This window comes from Pipistrellus kuhlii, unplaced genomic scaffold (assembly GCF_014108245.1).
Source record: "Pipistrellus kuhlii isolate mPipKuh1 unplaced genomic scaffold, mPipKuh1.p scaffold_m20_p_11, whole genome shotgun sequence".
Lineage (NCBI taxonomy): Eukaryota > Metazoa > Chordata > Mammalia > Chiroptera > Vespertilionidae > Pipistrellus > Pipistrellus kuhlii.
This window is the reverse complement of record NW_023425416.1, coordinates 45,465,481-45,493,372: the sequence shown is the minus strand read 5'-3', so window position 1 is coordinate 45,493,372 and position 27,892 is coordinate 45,465,481. Positions and strand designations below refer to the sequence as shown.

The window sequence follows — 27,892 nt, the reverse complement described above, 5'->3', positions numbered from 1 at the left end:
GGCGTGCACACGTGAACCTGCGGGCGTGCGGGAGGGTTGGCCCGCAGTCCCGACCGGCCGGGGCGAGGCGGAGCGGGGCGGCTGTGCACCAGAGGGGCGGGGCGAGCGGGACAGGGGCGGAGCCGGCGGGGCGGGGCGGGCGGGACCGGGGCGGTGCCTCCGGGGCGGGGCGGGGCGGGACCGGGAGGCTGTGCACCGGAGGGGCGGGGTGGGCGGGGCGGGGGCGGTGCCTCCGGGGCGGGGCGGGGCGCGGCGGCGGGAGGCCTGGCCGGCGGCCGGGCTGCGTCAGCGCGGCCGCCCCGGAGTTTTCCACTGACGACGAGGGCGGAGCGGCGGGCGGGGCCGCGCAGACTGTCTCCCGCCGCCGCCGCTGCCGGACCGCAGAGCCCGGGGAGGCAGGGCCGACGGCTGCGGGCCGGGGAGACGCGGGGTCGCGGAGCGGAGGGCGTCCCGGCGGGGCGTGCGGTCGCGTCGGTCGGGGTCCGCGGAGAGCGCCTGGCGGGCAGGTAAGCGCCGAGGGTCTGGGCCGGCCGGACGGGGCTTTGGGGAGGGGGCGTCCCGCCCGGGGGGCGCTGCGCCTGGGGCCCTGCCGTTCGCCCCCGGGACACCCGGAGCGGGCGCGGGGGCCAGCGCGGCCCAGCGGGCCCGGGGCGGCGTGACACGGCCGGGGTCCGGGCGGGGGGGGCAGGGCACGGAGGCGCAGGCTTTCCGCTCCCCTCCCCCGTCCCCCGTCCCGCCGCGGGCGCCCCACGGAGCCCCGCGCCCCGCGCCGGCGGCGGAGACGAGCTGCGCGCGGGGGCCGGGCGGCGGGCGGCGGGGCGCGCGCGTCCGCGGGCGCGTCTCCTCCTGACCCAGTTCGCGGAGAACTTTTCAGAAGTTCCTCTCGTGGCCGGAGCAGGTGACAGCCGCCGCCGTCTTGCTCGGGCTCCCCCCGGGGGTGGATGCCGGGGCTGCGGCGCGTGCCCGGCGCCCCGGGGAGGCGGGCCGGGAGGCGCGGAGGGATGAGCCGGGAGGAGGCTCCGTGAGTCACGGACCCCGGGGAGAGGGGGGAGGAGGGGGAGGAGGAGGGGCCGTGCCGCACACTCACCTGTTTGTCACTCGCCGTCACACGCGGAGGCCACCTCCACGGTGAGTCACGGCGCAGCTCCCCGCCGGCCGCCCCGGGCACCGCAGGCTCCGTCTCCCACGCACTTCCTCTCCCCTCCCCTGCACGCACTTCCTCCCGGCCTCCGGGTCTCCCTCCCCCCCCCCCGGGGGCTTTTCCACCGGCACCCACGGGCGAGGCCAGCGCCACGGCAACCGGCACGCACTGAGTCACTCCTGCTCGCTGGCACGGGCACCCGCAGAGCCCACGCTGCTGACACAGAGGGTCCCTCCCCGGCCCCGCTGCCCACCGACACCCCCGTGCAGATGACCCTCCCCCCCCCCCCCGCCCTCCAGCACCGATCATTCACTCCCCCTGCCCCCCCACATCCTTCAGATCCCCGGTCTCTGCAGCCTGAGGTCACCCGGGCCCCAAGTTCCCCTTTCTCCTCCTGTGTCCTTGTCCTGTCCCTTCTCCCCGTCACACCCCCTCCTGTCCCCGTGCTGAGCCATCTTTTTTAAAAATGCAAATCTGGTACGGTCACTCCGTGCCTAAACCCTGCCGTGGCTTCCTGGGCGCCTGCCCACCCGGGCCTCTCCACTGGCCACTCAGCTCTCCTCTCACGTCCCTCACTCACGCTGTGCCCCCTGTCTGAACTCTCTCTACCTCCTTCCTGCCAGAGGGCCCTGTGCCCTTTCTGCCCAACCCCTGCCACCCACCCTCACCACACACAACAGTGCTTGTGAACGCTGATTGTACCCCTATCCTCTAAGCTCAGCACCTCGGGGGACCCCACTAAGGTGGGTCTTGCTCTCTCTGTGCCCAAGTGCCAGAGCAGAGCCTGGCACCTCGGTGGAGTTCCGTCAATATTTGTGGAATGAATGAGTGAATGAATGAATGAACGAATGAGAGGGAAGGAGGAGGCCTGGCTGGGGTGGAGGGAGCAGTGGCTGTCAGGTGCAGTCTCCCTGCTGCAGAAGCAATTGCCTCACGTAGCCAGCAAGCCCTTGGCACCTACCCAGTGCCAGGCCCTGGAGGCCGAGGCGGAGGCACTGTCCCCGCCCCCCCCTCTGATCACTTTCAGAGGGAGAGGTGGGGGAGGGGTGTGCCACGGCTTCCTGTCCGCCCTCTGGGCTGCCCAGGCTGTTTCTCCGGCCAATCCCCATGGGGTGGAGGGCCCCCAGTGCTCAGCGGTGCCCTCCCTCTCTCCCAGGAAGTGGTTCTTGAGGGCCTCGGGTCTTGGGGGACACTGACCTGCCCGAGGTCAGGGCCTCTGAGGTTAAAAGACACATGTTTCAGATTCTTCGAGTTGGAAGGAGGCTGCTGAAGGTGCCCGCTCCCCAATACTAGCTTGGGGTGGGGGCTGGGGCATTGGGCCTGCTGGAGTGCACAGAGGCCCTGAGATTGTCTCTTCCCCTGAACCCCACCGCCTCCAGCCCCCCACAATAGCCTTGGCTTGTTTGGTGCCCTGGGTGAGGTGCCCTTTCCTGGATGCAGGTAGTGTGGACTGAGTGTTATGGTGAGTTGGGTGGGGAGGTGTGCCCCCCTCGCCCAGGGCTGCCAGCTCCTGCGTGTGTGTGTGTGTGTGTGTGTGTGTGTGTGTGTGTGTGTGTTGTGCTGGCAGGCAGGCGGTCTGATTCCCGGGGCCCAGGCAGATCCCGGAAGGAGCTTGGTTCTCTCTGATTCCCGACCTGTCTCCGGGGCTCCTGGGGGGGGGGGTGGTGTTTCTGTCTGAGCCGGCTCCCGGGAACTGCTTTTCCTTCCCCCAGGACCCCGGAGGGGGCTGTGCTTCCTGGGAACGGGGCCACGGTCGGTATCTTGATTCCTGGGAAGCTGCTGGAGGCCCCTCCCCCCCTCTGACTCACTGTCTGACACTTTTCTTGGACTCTTCCACTATCTTTCATTCCTCTTTCTTGGCTTCTCCGTGTCTCTGGCTGAGCCTTTTTGCCTTATCGCCTGCCTCTGCCTCTCTCAGCCTCTGGATTCCCAGGTGGGATGGTGGCTCTTGCCCTCTTCCCTCACCCCAAGGGAGTATCAGGGAGGAGACGGCGTCTGGTTTTGTTCCAGGCCTGCAGATCCTGCGGGGGTTCCTCATGGAACCTGCAGCGCAGCTTCGGAGCGCGTAACCCCTCACCCTAAGTCCTCATTCTGCGGGGCTCCCTGGGGCAGAGCCGAGGCTTAAACCTGCTTCCTTGACCTCTCTGTTTGTTTACTGGGGAACGGGGAGCCTCTGGAGAGGCACGCGTTGGCTCCTGCTTTGGCACCTGCCTGCAGCCGAGTTTCCTTCTCCCTCAGAGCCACCCCCTTCTGGGTACCCCTCCGCTGCATGCTGGGGGAGGGGTGTGAACCCCGCCCCCTTAAACTGACTGTGACAGGAGCATGAGATCACACTGACCACTCGCTCCTCCCCTCCCCCCCAGAGAACTCACGTGCTTAATCTTGTTTCTACACGATACACAGCACCCGCCTGTCTGCCTCTGAGGGTCCTCAGTTGCCTTCCCAATGCCAGGCTACATTCTAGGCCTGGGCACCATGACAGCCAAGCTGGGAGGCCCTCAGCCTGGTGAGAGGGAGAGGAGCAAGAGGCCACTGCAAGGTGGGGAGGTGAGGGCTGTGATGGGGGAGCCAGGAGGTGAGCAAGTTGTGGCGATTAGGGGCGCAACAAGTTCTGCTGGAGTGTGGAGTGAGAGGGGGTGGGGAGGCACGGGAGGAGCCTGGAGGACGGGCTGCCCTAGGCCTGCTCTGGCCTCTGCCTTTTGTGGAATCCCCTCGGGGGATTCTAAACCCCGAGGTGGCCGGTAGATAGGGGTTTAATAAGGTTACTCTGGCTGCGGGGTAAAGAGTGGCTGTGGGGAGAGGACGTGGGTAATAGCGGTGGGGGTGGAGACATAAGGGCAATAAACTTTTTAAATTGCAGGTGACGTACAGAAAATGCATGAAGTATATGAATCTTATGCGCCCAGTTAGGTGGGTTTTATGGTTTTAGACACGCATGGAACAAATAGCAACCCAGGTCAACTTCGAGCATTTCCAGCCTGCTCCCCCCTAACCTCACCCCACCACTTCCCCAGGATTCCCTCCTGGCTGCTGCCAAGGCATCCCTCCCCTCCCCCAGGAACCACTGTGTCAACCTGCATCACCAGGGATCGGCTCTGCGTTTTCTTTTTTTTCTTTTTTTTTTCTTTTTTTTAATGTTTTCAAGTTTCATCCGTGTTGTAGAATGTACCAGAATTTTATATCTTTTTTTAAAATTATTATTGATTTTTTACAGAGAGGAAAGGAGAGAGATAAAGAGCTAGAAACGTCGATGAGAGAGAAACATCGACCAGCTGCCTCCTGCACACCCCCCACCGGGGATGTGCCCGCAACCAAGGTACATGCCCTTGACCGGAATCAAACCCGGGACCTTTCTGTCTGCAGACCGACGTTCTACCACTGAGCCAAACCGGTTTCGGCTGGTCTGCGTTTTCTTGAGCTTCATTCACATGCATTCTTGCGCCTGGCTCCTTTCATCTAACGGGGCATCAGTGAGATTCGTGTGTGTGTGTGTGTGTGTGTGTGTGTGTGTGTGTGTGGTGTGTCCAGGAGCTCATTCTTGTCTCAGGCACTGAGCACTTGACGTGAATTGACTCAGGGAAGCCTCCTAACCCCACGAGGTTTTCTGACAGAGGATCGGAGTGGAGTGCCGCGGTTAGGGAACTGACCCGGGGTCACGCAGCTAATTGAGAGCTAAGCCGGGGTTAAATGCCAGCAGTCTGGTTCTGGAGCCGAGGCCCTTAACCCTGTGCTGGGTGGCCTCCATGATACCTCCGGGGCCCGTGCCGGGCCTGGTGGGGGCCAGACGCGTTAACGTGCGGCGGGACGTGGACGGAGGGAGAGAAGAGGGAAGAGGAGTTGAGGATGGCTGCAGGTTTCTGGTTCTGGCTTGAGTAACCGGGTGGGTGGCAGTGCTGTTACTAAGATAGGGAACACAGGAAGAGGAACAGATGGCATGGGCTGGGGTGGGGGGAGGCCCGCGCAGACAGGGGGTTCGATTTGGGGCCTGCAGGATTGTATGTTTCTAGGGAACAGCCGGGCAGAGATACCAAGTGGGCATTTGGCGTTGGCGTTGGGGGAGGGAAGGGGTCTCAGGCTTGGGGGTGTGATTCGGGACTCACTCAGCACCCCGTAGACACATCTGGAGCTTGGGGAAGGACGGACCCCGTAGGGAGACTGTGGTGGCAGGGACAGCGGGCCTGGGTGTGCTTTGTCCCCGTGTGTGTGTGTGTGTGTGTGTGTGTGTGTGTGTGTGAGTGGCTCTGGCCCGCACGTGTCATTCTCTGTGTGCAGACCTGATGCTGGGTCGCCGAGTCCCCCCAGCTCCTGGGAGAAGCTGCAGGTCAGCTGTGAGCCGGGCTGTTTTTGTTTGTGGTTTAACCTGGGGAGGGGGTGCCAAGCCTGAGAACGCACCCGCCGAGAGGCCCCCGGAAACACCTGTGTGTCCTCTTTCCCCCCCGGGCCCCGTGTGGAGAGTTTGCAAGGAGGCCAGCCCTCTTTGGCTTCCCTCGGGCCTGCAGGGACAGGCTGTCCCCGCAGAGGATTTTACCCAGGAAGCCTACCCAGTGAGTGGATGGCCAGCACACCCTCTGGGCCCAGCACGCAGGGGCTGTGTGGGAGGGAGGCGGGCACAGGGAGAAAGGGGTGTCTGGGGAGGACACCTGAGGGGGGGAGGTCGCCAGGCGCCTTCTGGTTGGCTTTTCCTGTTCTCTTTCACTTCCTGTGACAGCTGTGGGGGAGGGGCTCCCCGGCGCTGGGGCCCCTGCATGGTTTCCCTTTCCTCTGAGTGACCTCCTGGGGGCCTGAGTGCCACCGGATGTGCCGAGACAAGGTAGCTGGCGGTGATCAGCCCTGAGGACGGAGTCCTGAGGGGATTCCCAAGGGGCTGGGAGGGACTGTTATTTGCCTTGGCATTTAGGGGAGGGGACCCCAAGTCCCCACCGCGCCCCTCGGATAGGGCCAGCCAGACGGTGGGAGTCTGGTTGCATTCCCCCGGAGGACTGAGACCTGCAAAGGGGAGACAGGAGCAGCGTGTCCTGGGGAGGCTCCCAGCCCCCGAGCTACCAGCCGGAGAGAGGGGGACATTGTCTTGGCAGGTCGGTGTCACCAGAAGAGTTGTTTGTTTGTTTAATGAGAAACAATAATTTCCATGGGAAGTTAATTCACACAAACGGGGCTAGCTATGAGAGTAGAAGGCAGGTGGAGGTGACCTTTTAAGACCAAACTGGCGATGTGAAAGCGGCATGAAGCCTGGGTGTCCCGCGGTCATGACAGGAGAGGCATGTCCCCCGTGGGGCGGGGGTTTCTGAGGGGAAGTCTGGGCAGGTCCTTCCTGGGAGAGGAGGGACTCGGGGAAAGTCCTGGGTGAGGGAAGCAGGGCCGGCGGCAGAGCAGCCTGTGTCCCGGAGTGTCCTGGCCGGCCTGGCCCTGGGACTGAGGCCCGCAGCTGCTGTGTGCGCGCAGGGCAGGGTGCCTGTGGGTGTGCTCGGAGGGGGGGAAGAGGAGGAGGAGGAGGAGGAAGCAGAGCCATGGCTGCGCAGACAGTCTCTCACACACAAAAGCACACAGATGCGAGGCCTGTGAATCACCCAGCCCGTGAGTCAGCCCCCAGGATTCCTGTCGGGGAGCGATCGAGGCTGGGCAGAGGTCTGTCGGTCCATCTGTTCGTCTGCTGTGTGTGCGCCTGTGCAGGTGGGCGGCAGGGGGCCGTGGGGAAGGGGCCTGGCCGTGTCCTGGAAGGGCTTCAGGGCGGAGTGAGGGGATCTCCGAGCATCAGGACGGGGGTTTGGGCCTCTCTGCTCGGTCCTGTGTGTAAAGGAGCCCCCCGGGGATGTGCCCCCTGCACCTAGAGCTCCGGGGCCTGGGACACCTCGGAGGGTACGTGGGAGAGGGGACGATCTGGGACCCCCTCAGGCCCGCCTCTGAGAGCCTTCTCCTTCCCGTTCCAGGCTGCCTGCGCCCGGGACCCGCCATGGCTGGGTCGCTGAAAAGGAAGTTTGACCAGTTGGAAGAGGATGACTCCTCGCTCTGCTCGTCTTCGTCTTTGTCCTCCTCGGGCCGCTGCTCTGGCCCCTGCTCCCCAAGCTCCCCAGCCTGGGACCTGGAAGAGGAGGGCCCCTGGGATCGGATGTCCCTGCCGGACCGGACCGTCAGTGGCCCCCAGAGTTTTACCCGTGAGTCCCTACTCCCCTGGGGACCCCACCGCACCCCCCCCCCCCCCCAAAGGTGCACGGGAGGCCAAGCCATCCTAGCCACCGGAGGCCGTGTCCCCGTGGCCTTCGCTCCCCACTCATCCCCTTCCTGGAATACCGTGGTCACTGAATGCCCACTGTCCAGAGGCGCATGGTCGTGGCTACGTTCACCTCTGACCTTGGGACTCCCCCGTTTCAAAGTCATGACATTCAGAGCAGAGCTCCTGAGAGTGGCCCTCAGGCCTCCCGCCCCGGCTCCTCCCTTCTGCTCCAGTTTCGTTTCTCCAGCTCTCGCCCTGTCCTCCTTCCAGCTGCTCTGCAGAGCCCCACGCCCGCACGTCTCCGCTGCGAGGCCTGTCAAGCCGGTCCCTCTCCTGTCAAAATGCCACTTGGCTTTACCTGACCAGAGTGAAAAGGTTACTTTCCGAGCCGGCAGGTTCTGGTTCCAAACTGACAGAGGCGGCCCCGGGGCAGTTTCTCAACCTTGCTTTGTCTGATCACGCCCCCCAGCCCCAAAGAGCCTTTTCATTTTTAAAAATATATATATATTAATTGGTTTTTTATAGAGAGGAAGGGAGAGGGATAGAGTTAGAATCATTGATGAGAGAATCATCGATCAGCTGCCTCTTGCACATCCCCCTACTGGGGATGTGCCTGCAACCCAGGTACATGCCCTTGACCGGAATCCAACCTGGGACCCTTCAGTCCGAAGGCCAACGGGTCAGGGCCCCAATGAGCCTTTTCAGACTGTGTTTTCCCTCATCACCCCCGTCTGATACTTTATGAGCACAGAGATGATGTTCGTTTATGTACTGCCTGCATATCTGCGTTCTATATAAAGTATGATTTTTAGCACGTAGATCTAACGGTGCATTAACTGACGAAACGACTGTGGGTTTATCCTGCAAATAGAAGGATGGTTTAATATATAAGAACCAATCTCACAGTTTGCCAACTGACTGTGTCAGAGGAAGAAAAATACAAGAGCTACTCTAGATGCTGAAAGAATATTTGATAAGACATAATGTTCCTTCTAGATAAGACTCTGGGTAAGATAGACATTAGGTGAATTCTGCTTAAATGGTTAAAAAATAGGTTTCATCCCAAAAGCTGATTCTGACCGATGAGGAAAGACTGGAAGCGTTTCCCAGTAGGTCAGGAACAGGAGGAGGATGCTGTCTGTCACCACTGCTGGCTCACAGTGCTCAGGAAGCGCTAGCCAGTTCAGTTCACAGAGGGAATAAGAATTCTATGTATTGCATTGGACAGGCCAAGGTGCCACTCATGTCTCTAATAGCATATATAAAGCGCTCCTACAAATCAATAAAAAAGACAACTAGAGCTGAAACCGATTTGGCTCAGTGGATAGAGTGTCAGCCTGTGGACTGGAGGATCCCGGGTTCGATTCCGGTCAAGGGCATGTACCTTGGTTGCAGGCACATCCCCAGTAGGGGGTGTGCAGGAGGCAGCTGGTCATCGATGTTTCTAACTATTCCTCTCCCTTCCTCTCTGTAAAAAATCGATAATATATTTATATATATATATATATGTACACACACACACACACACACACACACACACTAGAAAACTATACAAGGGATCTATAATCTGCTTATAAATAAATTCTCTCCTTTCATCTGGTAATAGCAAGATTGAATGCCTCTTGCTATTACCAGATGAAAGGAGAGGAGTGGCATTCAATTTGACCAACTCTGATCCCAGCCAGGCTGGCTCCTCGTTTTTTTCTTGTTTTTGTTTTTTGTTTTTCTTCTAAGTTTGAATCCTTCTCTTTTGGGGGGTGTGAGGAGCGGGGGATCAGGGTCCTCTTCCAGGGGCTGGTGCTGTGTATCACCGAGAACTCATGCGTCGCCCCTTCTCCGCCTGCCTTCCAGCCTCGTCCATCCTGAAGCGGGCCCCCCGGAAGCGCCTGCGCCGCGTCGCCTTCAACGGCACCACCGTCTTCTACTTCCCGCGGTGCCAGGGCTTCACCAGCGTGCCCAGCCGCGGGGGCTGCACCCTGGGCATGGCCCCTCGCCACAGCGCCTGCCGCCGCTTCTCCTTGGCTGAGTTTGCCCAGGAGCAGGCCCGGGCACGGCAGGAGAAGCTCCGCCTGCGCCTGAAGGAGGAGAAGCTGGAGGTGCTTCGAGCGAAGGTAGGAGAGAGAGACCCCACAAAGGTCCACAGTGACGACCCGGCCTTGCAGGGATGGCTCACTGTTTGGGGAGAGACACGCATGGGGCCAGGGATGGCGTGATCTGGGACCTGCTGCCTGGATTATGTGCGGGCAGAATGGGGCATAGTACCTGGGTCTGTCTGCCTTCACTGGGGAGGAGGATGGGAATTGACGGACACTGGGTGTCAGTGTCCATGAAATGGACAGGAAATCTCTTTGCAGATGCCCTGAGGGCAGTGCTCTTGGCTGCCCTGGTCACTGGGATGTCCATCCAGCCCAGAGTAGCACATCGGGGAGGAGAGGAGGGGGCATTGGTCAGATGACTGGTGGCTGTGGGGACTGAGACCACCATGTCTGCCCCTCTCACGTCCCTCCTCCTCTCCCCTGGATGCAGCTTACGGAGGCTGGGGTCCCTGAGGCGGAGGCTGGCCTGACGCTGACAGTGGACGCCATTGACGATGCCTCTGTGGATGAGGAGTTGGCGGAGGCCGTGGCCGGCGGCCGGTTGGAGGAAATGACCTCCCTGCACCCCTACCCGGCCCGGAAGCGGCGGGCCCTGCTGCGGGCTGCGGGCGTGCGCAAGATCGACCGGGAGGAGAAGCGGGAGCTGCAGGCTCTGCGCCAGTCCCGGGAGGACTGTGGCTGTCGCTGCGACGGGGTCTGTGACCCCGAGACCTGCAGCTGCAGCCTGGCAGGCATCAAGTGCCAGGTACGGCGGTCGGGCTGGGCTGGGAGCGGGAGCCTGAGCTGGGGGGCTGCTCCTCGGGATCCTCACCGGCGCCTCTCCCTTCTCTGCAGATGGACCACACGGCGTTCCCCTGCGGCTGCTGCAAGGAGGGCTGCGAGAACCCCAAGGGCCGCGTGGAGTTCAACCAGGAGCGGGTTCAGACCCATCTGCTCCACACGCTCACCCGCCTGCAGCTGGAGCAGGGGGCTGAGAGCCTCAGGGAGCTGGAGGCCCCTGCCTTGGGCGGCCCACCCAGCCCTGGAGGGCAGACCCTGGGCCCCACCTTCGCCCTGGCCAGCCCCCCCGTGAGCAGCGAGCTGGGAGACCACAGCTGCAGCAGTGACATGACCGATTCCTCGGAGGCATCGGGCACTAGCGAGTCCTCCGACAGTCCTGCCCATCCGGCCCTGCCTGACCCTGGCTTTCAGCCTGGCTCGGATGATGACAGCCTGGAGCAGATCCTGAGGTTCAGTGACTCAGACCTGGGCGGAGAGGAGGAGGAGGAAAAAGGGGGCGTGGGGAACCTCGACAACCTTAGCATCTTCCACCTCGCCGATATCTTTGGCTCCGGTGACCCCGGTGGCCTGGCCGGCTGGACCCACAGCTATTCCAATACCAGCTTCACATCGGGCATCCTGGATGAAAATGCCAACCTGGATGCCAGCTGCTTCCTAAACAGTGGCCTTGAAGGGTTGGGAGAAGGCAGCCTCCCTGGCACCGAGGTGCCGCCCAGCCTGGACGCCGGCCAGAGCAGCTCCGTGGACCTCAGCTGGTCTTCCTGCGACTCCTTCGAGCTGCTCCAGGCCCTGCCGGACTACAGGCTGGGGCCCCACTACGCCTCTCGGAAGGCGTCCGACACCCTGGACAACTGGGAGGCACCCCACTTTTCCCCGCCCGGGGACACCGGCGTTTGCTTCTTGGAATCCATCATGGGCTTGTCTGAGCCAGCTGCCGAGGACGCTGGCTTCCTTCTGGGACTGCCAGTGGTGTGAGGACACAGCCCTGGCATCCCTGCTGGGGCCCGTGCCTGTTACGAGGACTAGGGTGCCTTTTCCCGGCCCCGAAAGCCCTGTTGCTGCTGTGTCATAATTTGGGGGCTCTGTGGGGCCTGTATGTAAAACCTGTCCCCCATTAGCTGACGCACCCATGCGGGCATTCCTGATTTTCATGCAACACTCTGATGTATTATTTATTTTTGTAACTTGCTGTGCTGGAGAGAGTGGGAGGGGGCTCCCTCCTTCGGCCCCCCAGCCCCTGGTGCCCAGTCTCTCCCACTTCCATGGCGCATGCCAGGAAGAGGAGGGCGTGATGTTTCTCAGCCTGATGACAGCGACACAGGGCTGGAAACATCTACCTCTTCCGGCTTCTGCCACCCTGAGCCTTCCCCACCCCGGGTGGCTGAATCCTCTGGACTGTGAAGACTATAATTTATTTCCATAATTTATTTGGAGACGAGGCAGCTTAGGCTTCTCGCCCCTGGCTGGCAGGCAACGCTGAGGTCAGGGTGGGGCACGGACCCTGTGAGTCCCCCTTTTACCTGGTAGTCCTGCAGCCCCGCCTGCCTGGTCGTAGGTGCAGACCAGATGTGGATTCAAACCCTGTGTCCGCTGTGGCAGCTGCCTGGCTCCGGATGGCTGAGCAGGCAGAGGTTCGCCTCGGACAGAGGAGGGACTGAACTGACCAACCGTGACCCACTCGGCCCCCCTCCACTTCCTGTCCTCTGCCCCGTCCCTCCCCTCCCCCAAGGGCCATGGCCTTTAGTCCGGGCCCATGGATGTAGGAAGGGGAAGCAGGAGGCGGAGAGAGCGAGAGGGGCTCGCCTCAGTGCCTCGGGGCCCGCCACACGCCCTGGAAGACAATCTCAGGGCTTTCTGGACACTGCACTCCAGCCCGGCCCGCCCGCCTGCTCCCTCGGCCAGTGGGCCAGGGCCCGGGGTGGTGCCTTACGGCTCTTCTGCCCGTTTGTTGGTGATGAGTTTTGCATCCGGATTTCTATATTGTCCCTCGATATTGTAACTATAATTTATTCATTTCTCTCTGTGTCTGTGCCAAGGAGCCCAGGCGCTGCGCCTGCCTTCTTACCCAGGAGGCCGTCAGCCTGTGTGCTCGTGGGAACACCTTATGCCTGAACTTACAGGTACCAATAAAAAGGCTCCATTTTTAATGGTGTGGTCTGCGTTTGTGGGAAGACTTAAGAACACAGGTGTACGCCCTGGAGGGAGGGGAGGGGAAAGGGGAGACGGGTCCTGCAGGGCTGCGTGGATACAGAGGCTGTGTTGGGAGTGGGGACTGAGGACTCAACATGCTGGGCCTCCTTCCGTGCCAGCTGCAAGAGGCTGGCTGGGCTCCCGGAGCAGTTCTCCCTTTGGAAGAGCCCCTCGCGCCCCCCCCCCCCCCGGGGTCTCCTGGGGTGAAGTCACTGCCCCTCCCCCAGGTGGAGGCAGGCAGAGGGGTGGGGTGGGTAGAGGCCTTGTGTGGGGCTGAGCTGCTGAGGTCCCTGGGGACGTGAGCACCACACACAGGAAGCTGTAGAACTTCACCCATCTGCACCGGCCAGACCTGTCTGTCCTGCCCCTGGCCGCCTGGGCTGCAGGCCAGAGGAGCAGGCTGCACTCTGCCCTGGTGAGCCCCGGTCCGGGGGCTTGAAGAGCAAGGTCAGCCTCCCTCTTAGCAATAACCCTGATTTGCACAAGTGCTGGGAAGGGGGCCCAGCAAGGACACCTGGCTTCTTGTCCTAACCCTCTGCCTGTGTTCGTGCTCTCTGTGGTTTACTGGTTAAGCGCACGGACCCACAGTGCCAAGTTCAAATCCCAGCTCTTCTACTACCAAGTGAGAAGTCTTATGCAAATGACTTCCTCCTCACTGTGCCCAGGTGTCCTCAGTTCTGACTGTGCAAATAACCCTGCTCACCTCCTAAGCTTGTCTAGTTCATGTAGGTACAGCACTCCGGAGAGAGTCTGGAACATGCAAGCCTCGTGACTCCCATGCTGTTTTCATGCTTTGGCCTTTATGTTTTAGCACCCCCCCCCCCCCCCCCTCTTACCAGTTTTGTCACCTTATTTAGGTACATCTCTTGCCTCGGGACATGCATGCACGTGGCCACATGGCGATGAGGTCAGTGGCCACTAGAGGACTCAGGGCTTCGAGTCTGGCCTGTGGTGGGGTAGGCTGTCCTTGTGCCCAAGTTAGGCAGGGACGGCCAGGTCTGAGGCTTCTCATGGTGGACACCCAAGTTGCCTCATCTGCTCTCTCACTGGAATCCTTCTGTAGGGATTGCTTCGGCATGTGATCCCAAAGCCCACCTCTCCAAAGGCGGCGAGGCGAGGCTCTGACTGGCCTGGGGTCTGGGTGGCAGCCTCCAGCAGCTCCAATACCTCAGCTGTTAGGCCCTGCACGCTCCTACCCTGTGGACACAGCCCATGGCTAGACTGAGCCTGCTCACTCCCCCTCTAGAGCCACAGCACCACTTGCTTTTTTTTTTTTTTAAAGATAAATGAAGACAGTCTAGGTTAGTGGTCGGCAAACTGAGGCTCACGAGCCACATGAGGCTCTTTGGCCCCTTGAGTGTGGCTCTTCTACAAAATACCATGGCCTGGGCGAGTCTATTTTGAAGAAGTGGCGTTAGAAGAAGTTTAAGTTTACAAAATGTGGCTCTCCAAAGAAATTTCAATCGTTGTCCTGTTGATATTTGGCTCTGTGGACTAATGAGTTTGTCAGTCACTGGTCTAGGCTTTACAGCAACATAAATGTGCTGAATATGTAATCTTTTACGGCATCATTTTCCGTACAGACCTCTCAGCATAGCCCTTGTGGAGAGTGGCTACAGTGTTTGGATGGGTTAGCCCACGAGGCCGAGTGATAGAGGCTGCGGGAGGTGCAGCCAGTAAACAAAGCTTGACCAGGTGCACGTAACTGAGTAGATTCGAAACCCATGAGAACTCTGTAAACATCTTGGCCACGCCCTTCCTTTGCCTTGGGGAATCTGCTGTAAAATAAAGACACGGCTTGCAGGCCGTAGCGCTGTCTCACCATCAGAGAGGGCAGCGTCCCACCCAGACCCAGCTTTATTCTCTTGTCTGTCTTTTCTCAATCCTTCACCGTCCCCTCTCAGGCTCACCGAACCTGGCTGTGCAGGCGTGGCAGGACTTTTCCCAAAAGAAAGAGGGGAGTAACCTAGGGACAGCTTTCCAGAGAGGCCATGCACACCCCACGTCAAACAAGGCTCAGCAGCCAGCAAGGACAGACAACCTGAGCTGCTCTGGAAGGGACCCTCACTCGTTCGCTGTTCCCAAACCGCAGTCACCGGACTTCTCTCCATAGCTTTGCCATGACCACACGCTACTCAGACTCAGCATTTTACTCCGTGTCAGTTATATCAACATCCTTAAAAGTTAGAACCATTCTATGTAACAACACACCCGGATTCATGGGCCGGTTGTGCTGTTCTTCTCCATTGTGTAAAACCATCTAAACACACAGTTGTTAAACCTGAAACATGTTTTCTAAATATCACTGGCAGGGATTTGTACCATGGTTTGGGAACACACGGATCTGGTCCAATTTCCTGCCACGGATGGGGACACTGAGTCCAAGAGAGGGGGGAAGGTAGGGTCCCACGAAGGTCACACACGCACATTTGAGACCTCCTGATTCCCAGAGTTCCTTCCCCCTGGGGTCAGACGGGCCCATTACTGCCATCCTGGTAAACAGGAAGCCAGGCACCGGGAGCACAGCAAAGATGACCTCTGTCACCCTCTTGCCAGTCACAATGAACGACATTCACCTAAGGAGGGACCCCTGCCTGTGTCCCCATGGGTGCTGCAGGGTTTCTCTAGAGGAGGAATGAGTTGGTCCGTGTCTTTTTTTTTAATATATATTTTATTGATTTTTTACAGAGTGGAAGAGAGAGGGATAGAGAGTTAGAAACATCGATGAGAGAGAACCATCGATCAGCTGCCTCCTGCACCCGCCCCCCACTGGGGATGTGCCCGCAACCAAGGCACATGCCCCTGACCAGAATCGAACCCGGGACCTTTCAGTCCCCAAGCCGACACTCTATCCATTGAGCAAAACCGGTTTCGGCTGGTCCGTGTCTTTTACAGAAGCTGAAGTGGGAACTATTTTTTCTTATGATGTATTTCCCTGTACTAGGCAAGGGTAATTTCCCAAACCAGTGGGGACCAGCGGAGGCCAGCTGGGGACGCGGGGAGGAGGAGACAGAATGCAAGGGACAGAGTGGGCTGACGACCCTTGCAGGCTGCAGGGTGGCGGTCTCTCTCTCACTCGGCACCGCAGCCATGGGGACCTTGTGCAGCTGGTCCTCCCATCTGCTCCTGTGGCCAGGGAGGACGCAGCGAGCACCGTGGCCAAGAAGAGCATCCTTTAGAAGGGCTGCCTCTTTAGCTCCAGGACTTGGGGGACCAGACAGGAGAGGAGGGGCATTTACAGAGCTACCGTAAGGACATTAAAATAGCTGTAGCGCATTTTTTAAACCACCTCTTTGCTCCCCTCTGTCCCCTCCCGGAGTCTGCAATCAAAGTGGCTGATGGGAAAGGACCGGATCTAAAAGAGAGGTAGGTGCCCAGGGAGCCCTGAGCGGGAAGCTAAGCTGCTCGCTGTCCTGGGTCCCCAGAGCAAAACGGCTGCTTGTGCCCTAAACGTATACAGTTTTTGGGGGCCCTTAAGACCGGAGCGGGCGTGGCTCAAATAAATCACACAGTACAGGCCTGGGGAAGAATAAGTCATTTTCTGAACCTCTCTCCACGGATGCACATCCCGCCCGGCCCCCCTCCTACCCCCCCCCCCGCCTCCCCCCCGCCATGAGATCCCAGCAGGCTGGTGGCTTCCATCCGACCTGGCTCCCGCTGGCCACAGCTAGGCCCTCAGGCAGCCCTGGGCCTTCACCAAGATGTCTTCTCTGATTTTGGGGTAGTTGGGGTACTTCCCGAGGACCTTGAACAGAGAGAGAAAGGGGGTCAAAACATCAGAGGGGCTCCCTGCCGCTACACCAGGCCGCTGCCCGCCCCAACCGCCCCCCCATCTCTCCCCCACCCTCCCCCGCTTCCGCCAGCGCTGGTGGCTTACGTTGTGGCAGACTTCGATGGCCTCCACGAATTTCTTGCCCTTCAGGTAGTTGAAAGCTAACTTGAAGCCTGTCCGAGGGCAGGGAGAAGACAGACGGCGGTGGCACAGATGACCTGAGTAAACCCCTCCCCTCCCCCCCCCCCCCCCCCCCCCCCGGCTCCCACCGCGGGCCCGAGCACAGGCCTCGAGGCCTGCGGTGAGGTCAGGGCGGCGGTCCTGCTGCCGACCCCCTCCCGCGCCCACGGGAACCTTGCCGGTGGCCTTACCGACGGCGGGGTTGGCATAATGGCTGTACTTCCAGGCCAGCTCGTAGTTGGCGGCGGCGTCCATGTAGGACTGCTCCTTCTCCATGATGAAGCCCAGGTACTCGTAGGCCTTGTAGCAGGACTGCGGGGAGAGCGGCTCAGAGCCCCTGCCGGGGGCAGGCCCCAGCCGGCCCCGGCGCCGGGCACCCGCAGCCCCTCCTCGCCTGAGCGACCCCTGGACCCAGGAATCCTTCCCAATTCTCTCCCCCATCCCACATTCCCCTTGGCTGCCCGGCTTTGTCCGCCTCTTTCCCCTCCCCCCCCCTTTTAAGTATATTTTTATTGATTTCAGAGAGAAAGGGAGAGAGAGAAACATCCATGATGAGAGAGAATCATTGACCGGCTGCCTCCTGCACGCCCCCCACTGGGGATCGAGCCCACAACCTGGGCCTGTGCCCTGATGGGGAAATCAAACTGTGACCTCCTGGTTCATAGGTCAACGCTCAACCACTGAGCCACACCGGCCCGGCTGTAAGCCTCTCCTTGCCTTGCCCTGTGCTGTGCTCCCTGTTCCCATCTTGCTCTTTCCTGGCCTCTCCTCATCCCACGTCTGCTCTACCCTGGACGCCTGCCACCCGGTGTCCAGTCCGCCCCCCAGGGCCTTGGCCCCTTGCCTTGTTGTGCTGCACGCAGCGTCGCAGCAGCTCGGAGGCCAGGTCGAACTTGCCGCCCTGGCAGTAGATGTCGGCCAGCAGCAGCCAGCTCTTCTCCAGCTCCTCGGCCTCCGCCAGCGCCCACGGGGCCTTGGCCAGACGCTTGAGCTGGGTGCGCGCCTTGGGGACCTGCTTCAGCAGCATGTAGGCCTGCGCCATGGCCAGCAGCGCGGGGGCGCTGTCCCTCTGTGCCCGGGGAGGTGGAAGCGGACGTCTGAGCCGGGGACCCCGGCCTCTCCCGCCCGCGACCCCCCTGCCCACCCGGCCGCCCGGCGCAGGCGCACCTCCACCTGGGCCATCTGGATGAAGGTGCCCAGGGCGGCCTCCATGTTCGCCTTCTCCTTGGTGGCCAGCAGGCAGAGGCCCTGCAGCAGCTGCAGCTGGGCCTGGCCCCAGGCCGAGTGCGGGTGGAACTCCCGCAGCAGCTTCTCTGCGGTCCGCACGCCCAGCTGCTCCGACTCCTTCCTGCTGGGGCAACTGGAGGCATGGGGGGGGGGGGGGGTGGACCCCGCGCCTGAGGCCACGGGCCTGCCAGCCCTCGGTGCAGGTCTGGGCCTGAGGCCACAGGCTCTCCCTGCCTCTCCCGGGTCCCGCCCCCGCCCCCAGGGGGCCAGCCGCCCTGACCTTTCCTCCGGCACCAGGTTGTGGAAGGCCTCTCCCCCCACGATCTCGTTGTCCGGGTTCAGGCAGATCTGCACCATGTGGCAGGTGGCGCTCTGGCCCCACGTGCTGTCCTTGCGGGCTTTGTTGAGGAGCTTCAGCGCCTCTGTGGGCTGCCCTATATGCCTGCCACGGAGGGGAGAAAACGCCAGCATCACATGGGGAGACGGGGAGACCAAGACCCTGCGCGGGCAGGGGACAGGCCGCCGGTCTCCCGGCTCCCTGGTCTGGAAGCTGAATTTCTGCAAAGGCCCAGCGTGCCTGCGAAGGAGAGCGCCTCCTCCTTGTAAAGGCTGGACACCGCCCCCGCTGTGTCCCCCTTCCCTTCGCCCCCGCCCCTGCCCCTGCCCCTGTCCCACTCACCAGTGGTAGATGCCTGTGCAGTAGTTGAACCCTGGCTCCAACAGCACTCGGCTGGACATCTTCTTGGCCAGTTCAAAGAAGACAGGGGCATCCTCCAGCTTGCCACTTCTCCGAAGCAGGTCGATCAGTTTGTTCAGGACGGAAAAGTGGTCTAAAACAGAAGAGCAGCCGAAGCTGGTTTGGCTCAGTGGCAGAGCGTCGGTCTGCGGACTGAAGGGTCCCGGGTTCGATTCCGGTCAGGGGCATGTACCTTGGTTGCGGGCACATCCCCGGTAGGGGGTGTGCAGGAGGCAGCCGATCGATGATTCTCTCTCATCGATGTTTCTAGCTCTCTATCCCTCTCTCTTCCTCTCTGTAAAAAAAAATCAATAAAATACACTTTAAAAAATAAAAATAAAACAGAAGAGCAGTGGTCTCCAGGCTGGGAGGAGCAGGGAGGACCAGGAGACACAAGCCCGCCCGGGCCGAGCAGGGACATCCCAGTCGCTCAGGGTCTCCACGGGCCCCCAGTGCGGAGAGGGTGCGACCGTGATGCGTCCAGCAGCGGTCATCGCGGCTGACAGTTACACGAAACTGGGCGTTACAGCGTTACAGCGTGCTACCTGGGCATTAACTACACAATGGAGCAGTCACTCTTATTGTTCCCGTTTTACAGGCGAGGAAACGGGACACAAAAGAGGCTAAGAAATCTGCCAGAGGTTTACATCGCCGGTAAGTGGGAGACCGGGATTCAGCCCTAGACATCCTGGCTCCAGGACCCACACGCCCGCCCAACAGCCACGATGTGCAGGGCCTCTGGGCAGGCGGCTGCCGCCCGCTGGGTCTGGCGCCTCCTCCAGCCAGAAGCGGGGGAGGGGAGGGGGCTGTGTCGGAGCGAGAGGCCGCGGAGCCACACGCCCGGGGTGTGTGTGTGTGTTCTCAGCCGCTCCCAGGGGGCTGCGGCCCCTCAGGAGGGGACTTGGGTGGGACCCCGCTGCCTGGGGCTTGGGGACAGAGACAGGCTGTCCTGGGGCCGGTGCCAAGGGCTGCCCTGCCGGAGGCCCGGAACCGGCCCCTCGGACAAGGGAAGGGCCAGCACGTTCCATCGGGGCCTTATCAGCTTCCTGCCTTTGCGGGAACAATCGGAGAGGAAGGGGTTTCCTCGGCCCCGGTCAGGTCAGGAAGGCGGGGAGGGGGCCCACCCTCCTGGGCAGAGCGAGGGGCCCTCGCCGGTGGGAACTGCCACGGGCGGGCCATCTCGGAGGGCGGGCTCCACGCGGGCAGCTACCTGGCGCTTTCTCCAGGACCTGGTGGTAGAGGTTGATGGCAGCTTCGTATTCCTGCTTCCTGAACATCAGGTCTGCCATCATCTAGCAGAAAAGACACAGCTCCAGAATTCCTGACAGCAGCTTGCGAGGGGGTGGGGCTGAGGAGCAGGGGGTGAGGGAGGGTGGGGGATGGGGAAGGGGGGTCGAGGGTAAGGAGGGAAAGTGGAAAAGCTTCCCTGGGCACTGGGAGGAGCTGCCACAGGAGGAGCCCAGAGGCGGGGCTGCCTGGGGGAGGGGGTGGGGAGTGGAGGGTGGGGGTGGGAGCATGGAGGTGGGAAGGGAAGGCCAGGGCTGGACACCAATGGGACCTTTTGACCCGCGTCTGAGAACTGCCAGCCCCAGGCCGGGGAGGCAGACTGGGGGCTCCCCTGCTCTGCTGGGGTGGCCCTGGAGGTGGCCTAGGCGATAGGGACCAGTAGCTCTGGGGAGGGGGGCTCTTCCCACACACACTTTCCCTCGGAACCCCAGGAACCGGCCCCACCCTGGCCTTCACCCACAGTAGGTGTGGTTTCCCCTGGAGTGAATGGACCTCCCTGCCTCCCTGGGATTGTGCCAGGAGGTAGATGCTGCTGCCCCCTGCTGACAGCCCCCCCTCCCGTCAGAAGGACAGTGTCTGCCCCGCGGGTCAGCCAGGCCTGGGAGGTGCTGGGGCGGGGCAGCAGCCTGCGGGCGGTTGCGGGAGCCTGCGGAGGGCGGGCGGGGAGGAGGTCCGGGGCCCCTCACCACGCAGGCGGTCTCCCGGTACTTGTCGGTCTCCAGGAGGACCGCGCAGTGCTGCTGGCACAGGTCCAGGTGGCCCTGCAGCAGGGAGATCTGCGCCAGCTCCAGCACCACCTGGAGTGAGGGCGGAAGTGAGGAGCCAACCGGGGAGCGTCCTGGGACCCCTCGGGGATGGATGCCTTGGTCTCCCACACTCAGCTCTGCCCGCTCTGCTTCCAGGGCGAGTCTCAGGTTCCCGGGGAGGACTGGCCCTTCTCGTCTCCCCCGCCCAGGACACCAGCCATGCCGTGTGTTTCGCTAACGGCCCTCTCCAAGTCGGGGGCTGGGTAACTCGCACTCGTCCTTCAGCTTCAACGCTGACCTCCCCTCTTCTGGGAGGCCCTCTGCACCCCAGACTCGGGGACAGGCACCCCTTCTTCCGAGTTCCCGGATCTCAGGGTTGGGGGACTGCCTGTGTACGTGCCGCCAGGGCCTAGTGGACTGACTACCTGGCAGGCATGAGGAATCTGTGAGGTGCGAACACATTCGGTGAATGAAGGGTCTGTCACTCAGTTCTCCATTTACTCTCTCAGCCTGAACCCCAGCCCCATTCCCTGACCAGAGCCCCGCCTCTCTCACGCCTCCAAGCCTCCTTGGAAAGTTCGCCCGGGGCCTCACGCCCAGAGCCCCTGGCAGCCACGCTCTCATCGCCGACCCACTTCCAAGGGGGACCCGAAGACGCCAGGCTGACATGATGTTCAGCAACGTCTTCCCACCCTCCCCTCCACCAGTGGCTGTCAGAGTGGGGCTCCCCAGCCTGGCTCCAGGGGCTGCGGTGGGAGAGGCCCTGGGGTCGGCTAGCGCGGCCCCCACACCAGAGGTCCCATGCCGCTTACGCCCGGGCTCCTCGGGGAGCCACAGGCTGTGCCCGCGAGGAGGAGGAGGAGGGGGGTCTGGCTTTGAGGACCCCACCTTGTTGTCGGTGGGCGCGTAGGAGAGGGCATCCTTGAGGGAGCGCACCGCCTTGTCGTACTCCTTCTCCACCACGTAGTGCTCCCCAAACTGGAAGCAGATGGAGGCTGCCAGCTCCTTCTGGGAGGGAATCCCCTCCGGCTGCTCCAGCGGAACACGCTTCAGTATCCGGGACTGGAGGTCCAGGGCCTCGGGAAAGCAGCCAACTCAGGGTCAGAAACCTGGAGCCCGATGTGCCAGAACCTCGGGCCAGTTCACAGCAAGCCCCCGGCTCCGTCCCCAGAGCTCGCAGCGTTAGAAAGGGCGTCTCGGGCGCCCTGGAGCAAATCTGGGTCCCTCTGGGCACGCGAGGCCAGTGGCTGCGTGCTCCGGTGGCAAGCTGGCACCACCCCTGGGACAGCCCTCACACAGAACGCTTCTTGTATTTTCCTTGTTCTCCCGTTTCCATCACACCTTGGCACTTATGGTGTCTCATTTGCTTAGGCCGGACCTATGGGCTCGAACAAGCACACAGTAGATATTCAGTGCAAGCTGTGTTCTGATGGGTGCATTTGTTCTGAACATTGCGCTGCTGCAAATGTGAGGCAGCCCTCACAGGTGTCCACGACATGCAATGGCCAGGTGAGCAGCTAGAGAGCATCAGGCCGGAGGACAGTGACGATGCCAGGAAGAGGGCCCACATCAGCACTGAGCTCCCTGGGGGCCAGAGAGAGGAATGGGAACCCCACGGCAAACAGTGGGATAAACCAAGCTGTCAGAGTGGGCTGTCCCTCTACCACCCCAGAATGCACCCCAGGAGCAAGCTGCAGGCCGCACCGCTGGGTGGAAAGAGTGAGGCAGGCAAGACAGGAATGGCCAGGCACTGTCCCGTCAGGGGCAGCCCAGTGGGGAAGTATGTAGAGCGGCTACAGCGTTTGGACAGGTTCAAGCCTCGGACTAATGAGAGGGTGCCGGTCCTCCCGTGGCAAAGCCACGTGCAAGTCCCAGCTTAGAGGGCAAAGCCCTCCCAGCACAATTAGAGCCGAAGGCTATGGCTGTGAGCTTGGCCTTATGGTCCGAACCTGTGGTCCCACGTGGCGGAGCGATAGAGGCTGCGGGAGGTGGCAGCAAGTAAGCAAAGCTTGGTCAGGCGCATGTGATTGAGTAGATTCGAAACCCACAAGAACGCTGTAAACATCTTAACCACGCCCTTACTTTGCCTCGTGGCATCTGGCTATAAAATGAAGGCTCAGTTTGCAGGCCGTGATGCTGTCTCTCTGTCAGAGAGGGCGCCATCTCACATAGCGCCCAGCTTTATTCTCTTGTCTGTCTTTTCTCAATCCTTCACCGCCCTCTCTCAGGTTCACCCATGGCCGTACCGGCGAGGCACATGTGGCACCCCATGCGGGGCTGAGTATGAGGACGTGGGGCCAGCTTGGCGCAGGGAAGGGTTTGGGTTGGGATCGGCCATATTCTGATTCCAACCTCGGCTCCACCACTACTTAGTAGTGTGACTTTGGGCACATTTCTTAATCTCTTTGAGTGGTATCTGTCAAATAGCAGTGTCACAGTATCTTTCTCAAAGGGCTACTGGGAGAATTAAGCAAGCCAAAAAGCCTGCTGAAACCGGTTTGGCTCAGTGGATAGAGTGTCAGCCTGCGGACTGAAAGGTCCCAGGTTTGATTCCAGCCAAGGACATGTACCTTGGTCGCGGGCACATCCCCAGTGGGGGTTGTGCAAGAGGCAGCTGATTGATGATTCTCTCTCATCGATGTTTCTAACTCTTTATCCCTCTCTCTTCCTCTCGGTAAAAAAATCAATTAAAAAAAAAAAGAAGCCAAAAAGCCTAGTACAAAATCCAGCATAGAGCTATCATCACCACCAGCATCCTTGAGGACAAAGGCGTTATCTTGCTCTCTGCCTTGCCCAGCCCAGCCAGGCTTAGGGTGCTTTGGTGCACCATCAAACCAGTGAGCAAGGGCTGGGGAGTAAATGAAAGGTGGAGCTCAGGTGTAACGAAGTCTTCTTTTGAGGACCAAGCCTAGATACTTCCAAACCTTTAGCCCCATCCTTCCTTCTTCAGCTCCATCAGAAAATGGCAGGTAAAGAGCTCGAATCTGCTGGCCAATTACCTTGTTCAAGGTTTCCAGCACCTCCTCTTTCTTATGGCTCTTGTAAACCTTTGCCAGCAAAAGCAAGCACTTGACATCATTCATCATGGATGGGATGTCTGTGGCTGCAAAATGGAAACTCAAATTACTGTTCTCTGCCTCTTGGGAGCCCTGGGGTGGGTGGGTGGGAGGGAGGGGGTTGGGTTCAGGACCTCAGCTAGTATCTAGTGCCTGCATCATTCTGTAAGAGAAGACAGAACTGGGGTGGGGTGGGGTGGGGGGAAAGGGCAATAAGCCTGCTCCCGATGCAAGGGGAGCGAGCTAGAATGCTACCTTACCTACGTCGTGTTCCAGGGCCTGCTTCAAAACCTTTTCTGCTTTGTTGAACTTCTTTAATTTCAGGAGCAGTTCAGCTAGATCACAGCACAGAAAGTCCTGCCCGCTAATCTTCTGGGCAGCCTCATAAAAATTAATTGCCTTTGTGCAAACAGGAAATACTGGCATCAGGTCGGGTTCTACCCTGGAGTGCCTCCCCTTGGGTTCCCCGCAGCGGCCGCCACACCTGTGGGCCCCTCCAGGACACAGAAGCCTGGGATGCAAAGGCCCTCCCAGCTGGCAGGGCTCAGGCTTCCACCTGAGCGGGTGTGGGGGGTGGGGGAGGGTTGCTGAGTTCTCCCCTTGGCTGGCACCCCATTCAGCAGGGAGCTCAGGGGGATCTCGGCCACTTCCCTCCCATCCTGACCCTCTCCCCCACCCATGCACCCTCCTCCGCCTTCCCTGCTGGGCTGGCCCTCCGCACCTCTTCCCGCCCAGCCCAGCCCAGCCCAGCCTGACCTTGGTGTACTCGTGGGCCTTCACATAAGCGCGCCCGATTCTGCTGACCAGGGAGGCGTCGTGTGGGTTCTTTCTATAGGCCTCGTCATAAGCCTCCAGGGCCTTCTCGGGCTGGTGGGGAAAGAGTCAGGGGTCTCTGCCTTCTCTCCCACCGGGGAGGTGAGATTGGGTGGGGGGCGGGGGGCGGGCAGCGACTTGCTCACCTCCAGAATGTTCATGAAAGCGTCGCCCAGTAGCAGGCTGGTGTCGGGGCCGGGCAGATGTTCACAGAGCTCCCTGCACAGGTAACGGGGAGCTTATCTCAGACCTGTGTGTCCTTCATATTCCCGAACCCACCTCCTTCTCTCTTCCCGCTAGTCCCGGCCGACATCCATTCATTCCTCCAGGACTCGCTGAGAGCCCACTGTGCATGAGGCTCTCCTCTCTGTCTCCTGGCCATGGCCAGAGCCTCCGCCCAGCCCTCCAGACCGCTCCCCACGGGGCAGCCACACGGCTCTTACTAGGACTCCAATCTGACCACGTCACCCCACTGGTTATGGTTTCCCACTGCCATTGAGATAGTCTCCCCGCCCCCGCCTGCCCCTCCCACCTGAATTGCCTAAATGGAGTTTTGCCTGAGGAAAGGGACTGGGAAGGGACGGGGTCCCCATGTCAAATCATAGACAGCGGCTTGGGGCTTCAGAGCCGTTCTCCATCCTCCTTCACCTCACATTAGTCCCATTCAAGTCATTGGACATTTCCTCAAGGATGGGCGGAGCTGGGGGCCAGGGCAGAAGTATGTTCCCATGGTTCCCCCCTGCCCCCGCCAGAATGGGGGCCATACACGGGGGAGGGGGTGCAAGCAGGTCTCAGTATCCTCGGAACTCGGCACCGAGCCAGCCTGGCTGACCCACCACGCTCAGTGCTAGCCCTCGGGGAAGCTTCATGCTTTCATGCGACGCCGCTGGAGGGGGGCTTGAGGGGGGTGCTCACCGGTAGCAGCCAATGTAGAGGCGGACGTCCTTGCGGGTGTGCAGGTAGATGCTGGCCATCTTCTCCTTGGCCTCCGTGTAGTAGGGCTGCTTGGGCGTGATGTTCCTCAGCATGCTCAGCGCCATGTCCACGTTCCCCTTGCTCAGGGCCAGGTCCACGTTGGCGATGGTGATGCGCGTCTCCTCCGGCGTGCCGCTGAACTCGTCGATGGCATCTTGCATGACCTTGGTGGCCTCGTGCTAGGACACGGGAACCCAGCACACCCTTTATTTGCCTCCCCCCACTGCAAGCGGCCTGATAACACTTAAAATCGCTTCTAGGAGACTTAAAGAGATCCCCCTGTCCAGCCTGGCCCGGGAGAGAAATGAAACGGGGAGACGGCTGCCGGGAGCAATCCTGCTACGTGGGAGCCAGACATAGGATGACCCTCCTCCATCTGCAGAGGGGCTTCTGGGGCAGAAAGAAGAGACATCGCTTAGCTGTCCAGGGTCACTGTCCTTGGAGGGCAGGGTGCCCAGCCAGCTGGGGGGTGGATACAGAAACCCCCAACTGTAAGAACCTCCCTATTCCTTACCACCTCAAAGCCTTCCCATGGGAAACCGACCTATGGACGCCTGTCCTTGAACTTCCCTGTCTAAATGTTGTGGGATTAGCCAATACCGGTTTGGCTCAGTGGATAGAGCGTCCGTCTGCGGACTGAAAGGTCCCAGGTTCGATTCCGCTCAAGGGCATGTACATTGGTTGCGGGCACATCCCCAGTAGGAGGTATGCAAGAGGCAGCTGGTCGATGTTTCTCTCTCATCGATGTTTCTAGCTCTCTATCCCTCTCTCTCTCTATAAAAAATCAATAAAATATATTAACAGAATAAAAATAAATGTGTGGGATTGGGTGCATAGAAGTCTCTTTACATTTCCATTATATTTGTACCCTTGATTATTTAACACAGATACTTTCTTTGCCCATTTTGGTGCTTTTTGCCTTGCGTTCGGCCTTCCCAGGGTTTCTTCCTCAACCTTTGCCCAGTCTCCTACTACTGTGACCTCAGTGCTCTCTGTGCTCCACTGGTTCTCTCCTCTGTAGGACATTGGTTAAGCCGTTAGTGGAGACCTGTTGTCTTTCTTATCCATCATCCTCTCAAGTCACTTATTTTTCCCGGTTTTTCAACCCTTTCCTCCAGTCAGAGCTTCAGCAAGGGCCAAGCTACTTCCTACTCTTTCTCATGAAATTATAGTCTTATAACGACATCATTGTTTTTGGTGGTTACTCTCTGTAACTCCGCCAGCTGACTTTTCATCTCTCCCTGTTTTATCAGGACCCCTTTCTTGATCTCTTATGTTCTACTTTGACTTTGTTTTATAAGACCCTATGTTCTTTTTCTTTTCACCAAGTGCAGTAAAGTTTTCTGAAAAAAAAAAAAAAGTATTTCTTCTATTTCTTAATAGTATTCTTTCTCCTAAAGCAGGGGTCGGCAAACTGTGGCTCCAGAGCCACACACGGCTCTTTGGCCCCCTGAGTGTGGTGCTCTTCCACAAAATACCACGTGCGGTCAGAATCGGTTTGGCTCATTGCATAGAGCGTTGGCCTGCGGACTGAAGGGTCCTGGGTTTGATTCTGGTCAAGGGCATGTACCTTGGTTGTGGGCACATCCCCAGTAGGAGGTGTGCAGGAGGTAGCTTACTGATGTTTCTCTCTATCCCTCTCCTTTCCTCTCTGTAAAAAATCAATAATATATATATATATATAATTTTTTATTTAAATACAGAGCAATTGAAACTCCGTGGCCCATTTGCAGAAGTCGGTTTTTGGCTCTCAAACAAAATTTCAATCGTTGTACTGTTGATATTTGGCTCCGTTGACTGAGTTTGCCGACCACTGCCCTAAAGTATAATCTTTTGTCTATTTTATCCTCCTTCCCTCCCTCCATCCATCCAGTAGCCTATAGTTCCACATTGGGCCCATTCTGATGACCCCTCGTCCTCTGTGGGGACCACCTCCTCTAGCCTTGACCTTTCTCACGAGCTTGGCCAGGAGCACCGCTCCCCTTAGCATTCTCCCTTTGGAGGCAGCCTTCCCGAGAAGCCAGGTCAGGATGGAACCTGCTGGCTCACAGCGAAGGCCACAGCTCTCGGGTCTGTTATCTTGGCCGAGGGAGCTGCGAAAGTGTGGCCAGGTTATTCCCCTCCTTACTCTCCTCTGGCCGCTGCCCCAAAGGAGGGGTCCGGGACAGCGGAAGCCACGGGCATTTCAGAGGAGAGTCCTTGCTCAGCGGCCTGCCCTTCTACGGGCTGGATGTGGGTTCCTCCAGGGATGTCCCTGCTTTTCCTGTGGCTTGACCCCGGCCCCAGTTCAGAAAGTTTCAAGCGAAGGCCAGAACCTCAGGCCCCCCACTCCCTGCACCCTGCTTCCTCTGAGTCCCCCAGGGTAGCTTCGGCAAGGACGGGGGTCTTGTGACTTCCTTTATCCCGGGCCCCATCCCAGGGGGGTCCTCCATCCATAACTGAACAAATGGCTGTCAACTCTTCCCAGAGGCAGCTGTCTCCTAATTTTGTTACAGATGGAGGTTCCTTCTCTACTTTTAATGCTTTTTGGCAGATTCAAGGGAGGACAGTACCGTAAAAATTCCCATCTTTGCCCAAGAGGCAAATTTTAACTTTAGCAAGAAAAGTCCTCACAGACTGATTCCCCTCTGCCAAGATCGTTGTTGGAGGAAGCAGGATGGCCCGGGACTGGTGGACCATGGA

General features: G+C 59.9%; 2 protein-coding genes across 2 annotated transcripts in view; one reads left to right on the top strand and one right to left on the bottom strand.

Annotated features, from left to right (window-relative positions):
• Positions 1-367: 367 nt before the first annotated feature.
• Positions 368-12,375, top strand: CSRNP1 (cysteine and serine rich nuclear protein 1). Its single transcript, XM_036431907.2, has 5 exons — positions 368-506; positions 7,069-7,293; positions 9,204-9,463; positions 9,879-10,193; positions 10,283-12,375. The coding sequence occupies exons 2-5, from the start codon at positions 7,092-7,094 to the stop codon at positions 11,201-11,203; spliced, it is 1,698 nt and encodes a 565-aa protein (XP_036287800.1). The 5' UTR covers positions 368-506; positions 7,069-7,091; the 3' UTR covers positions 11,204-12,375.
• Positions 12,376-16,028: 3,653 nt separating this feature from the next.
• TTC21A (tetratricopeptide repeat domain 21A) overlaps positions 16,029-27,892 on the bottom strand; it is a 30,318-nt gene continuing 18,454 nt past the window's right edge. The window contains exons 15-29 of the mRNA XM_036431906.2: positions 25,151-25,389; positions 24,382-24,454; positions 24,179-24,289; positions 23,683-23,821; positions 23,366-23,469; positions 21,255-21,443; positions 20,307-20,417; positions 19,544-19,625; positions 18,277-18,427; positions 17,878-18,039; positions 17,538-17,730; positions 17,215-17,439; positions 16,562-16,682; positions 16,296-16,363; positions 16,029-16,163 (exon numbers count right to left, since the gene is read on the bottom strand). Of these exons, the coding sequence (XP_036287799.1) occupies positions 16,086-16,163; positions 16,296-16,363; positions 16,562-16,682; positions 17,215-17,439; positions 17,538-17,730; positions 17,878-18,039; positions 18,277-18,427; positions 19,544-19,625; positions 20,307-20,417; positions 21,255-21,443; positions 23,366-23,469; positions 23,683-23,821; positions 24,179-24,289; positions 24,382-24,454; positions 25,151-25,389 (2,046 nt within the window). The 3' untranslated portion in view covers positions 16,029-16,085. The remainder of the gene's footprint in view (positions 16,164-16,295; positions 16,364-16,561; positions 16,683-17,214; positions 17,440-17,537; positions 17,731-17,877; positions 18,040-18,276; positions 18,428-19,543; positions 19,626-20,306; positions 20,418-21,254; positions 21,444-23,365; positions 23,470-23,682; positions 23,822-24,178; positions 24,290-24,381; positions 24,455-25,150; positions 25,390-27,892) is intronic.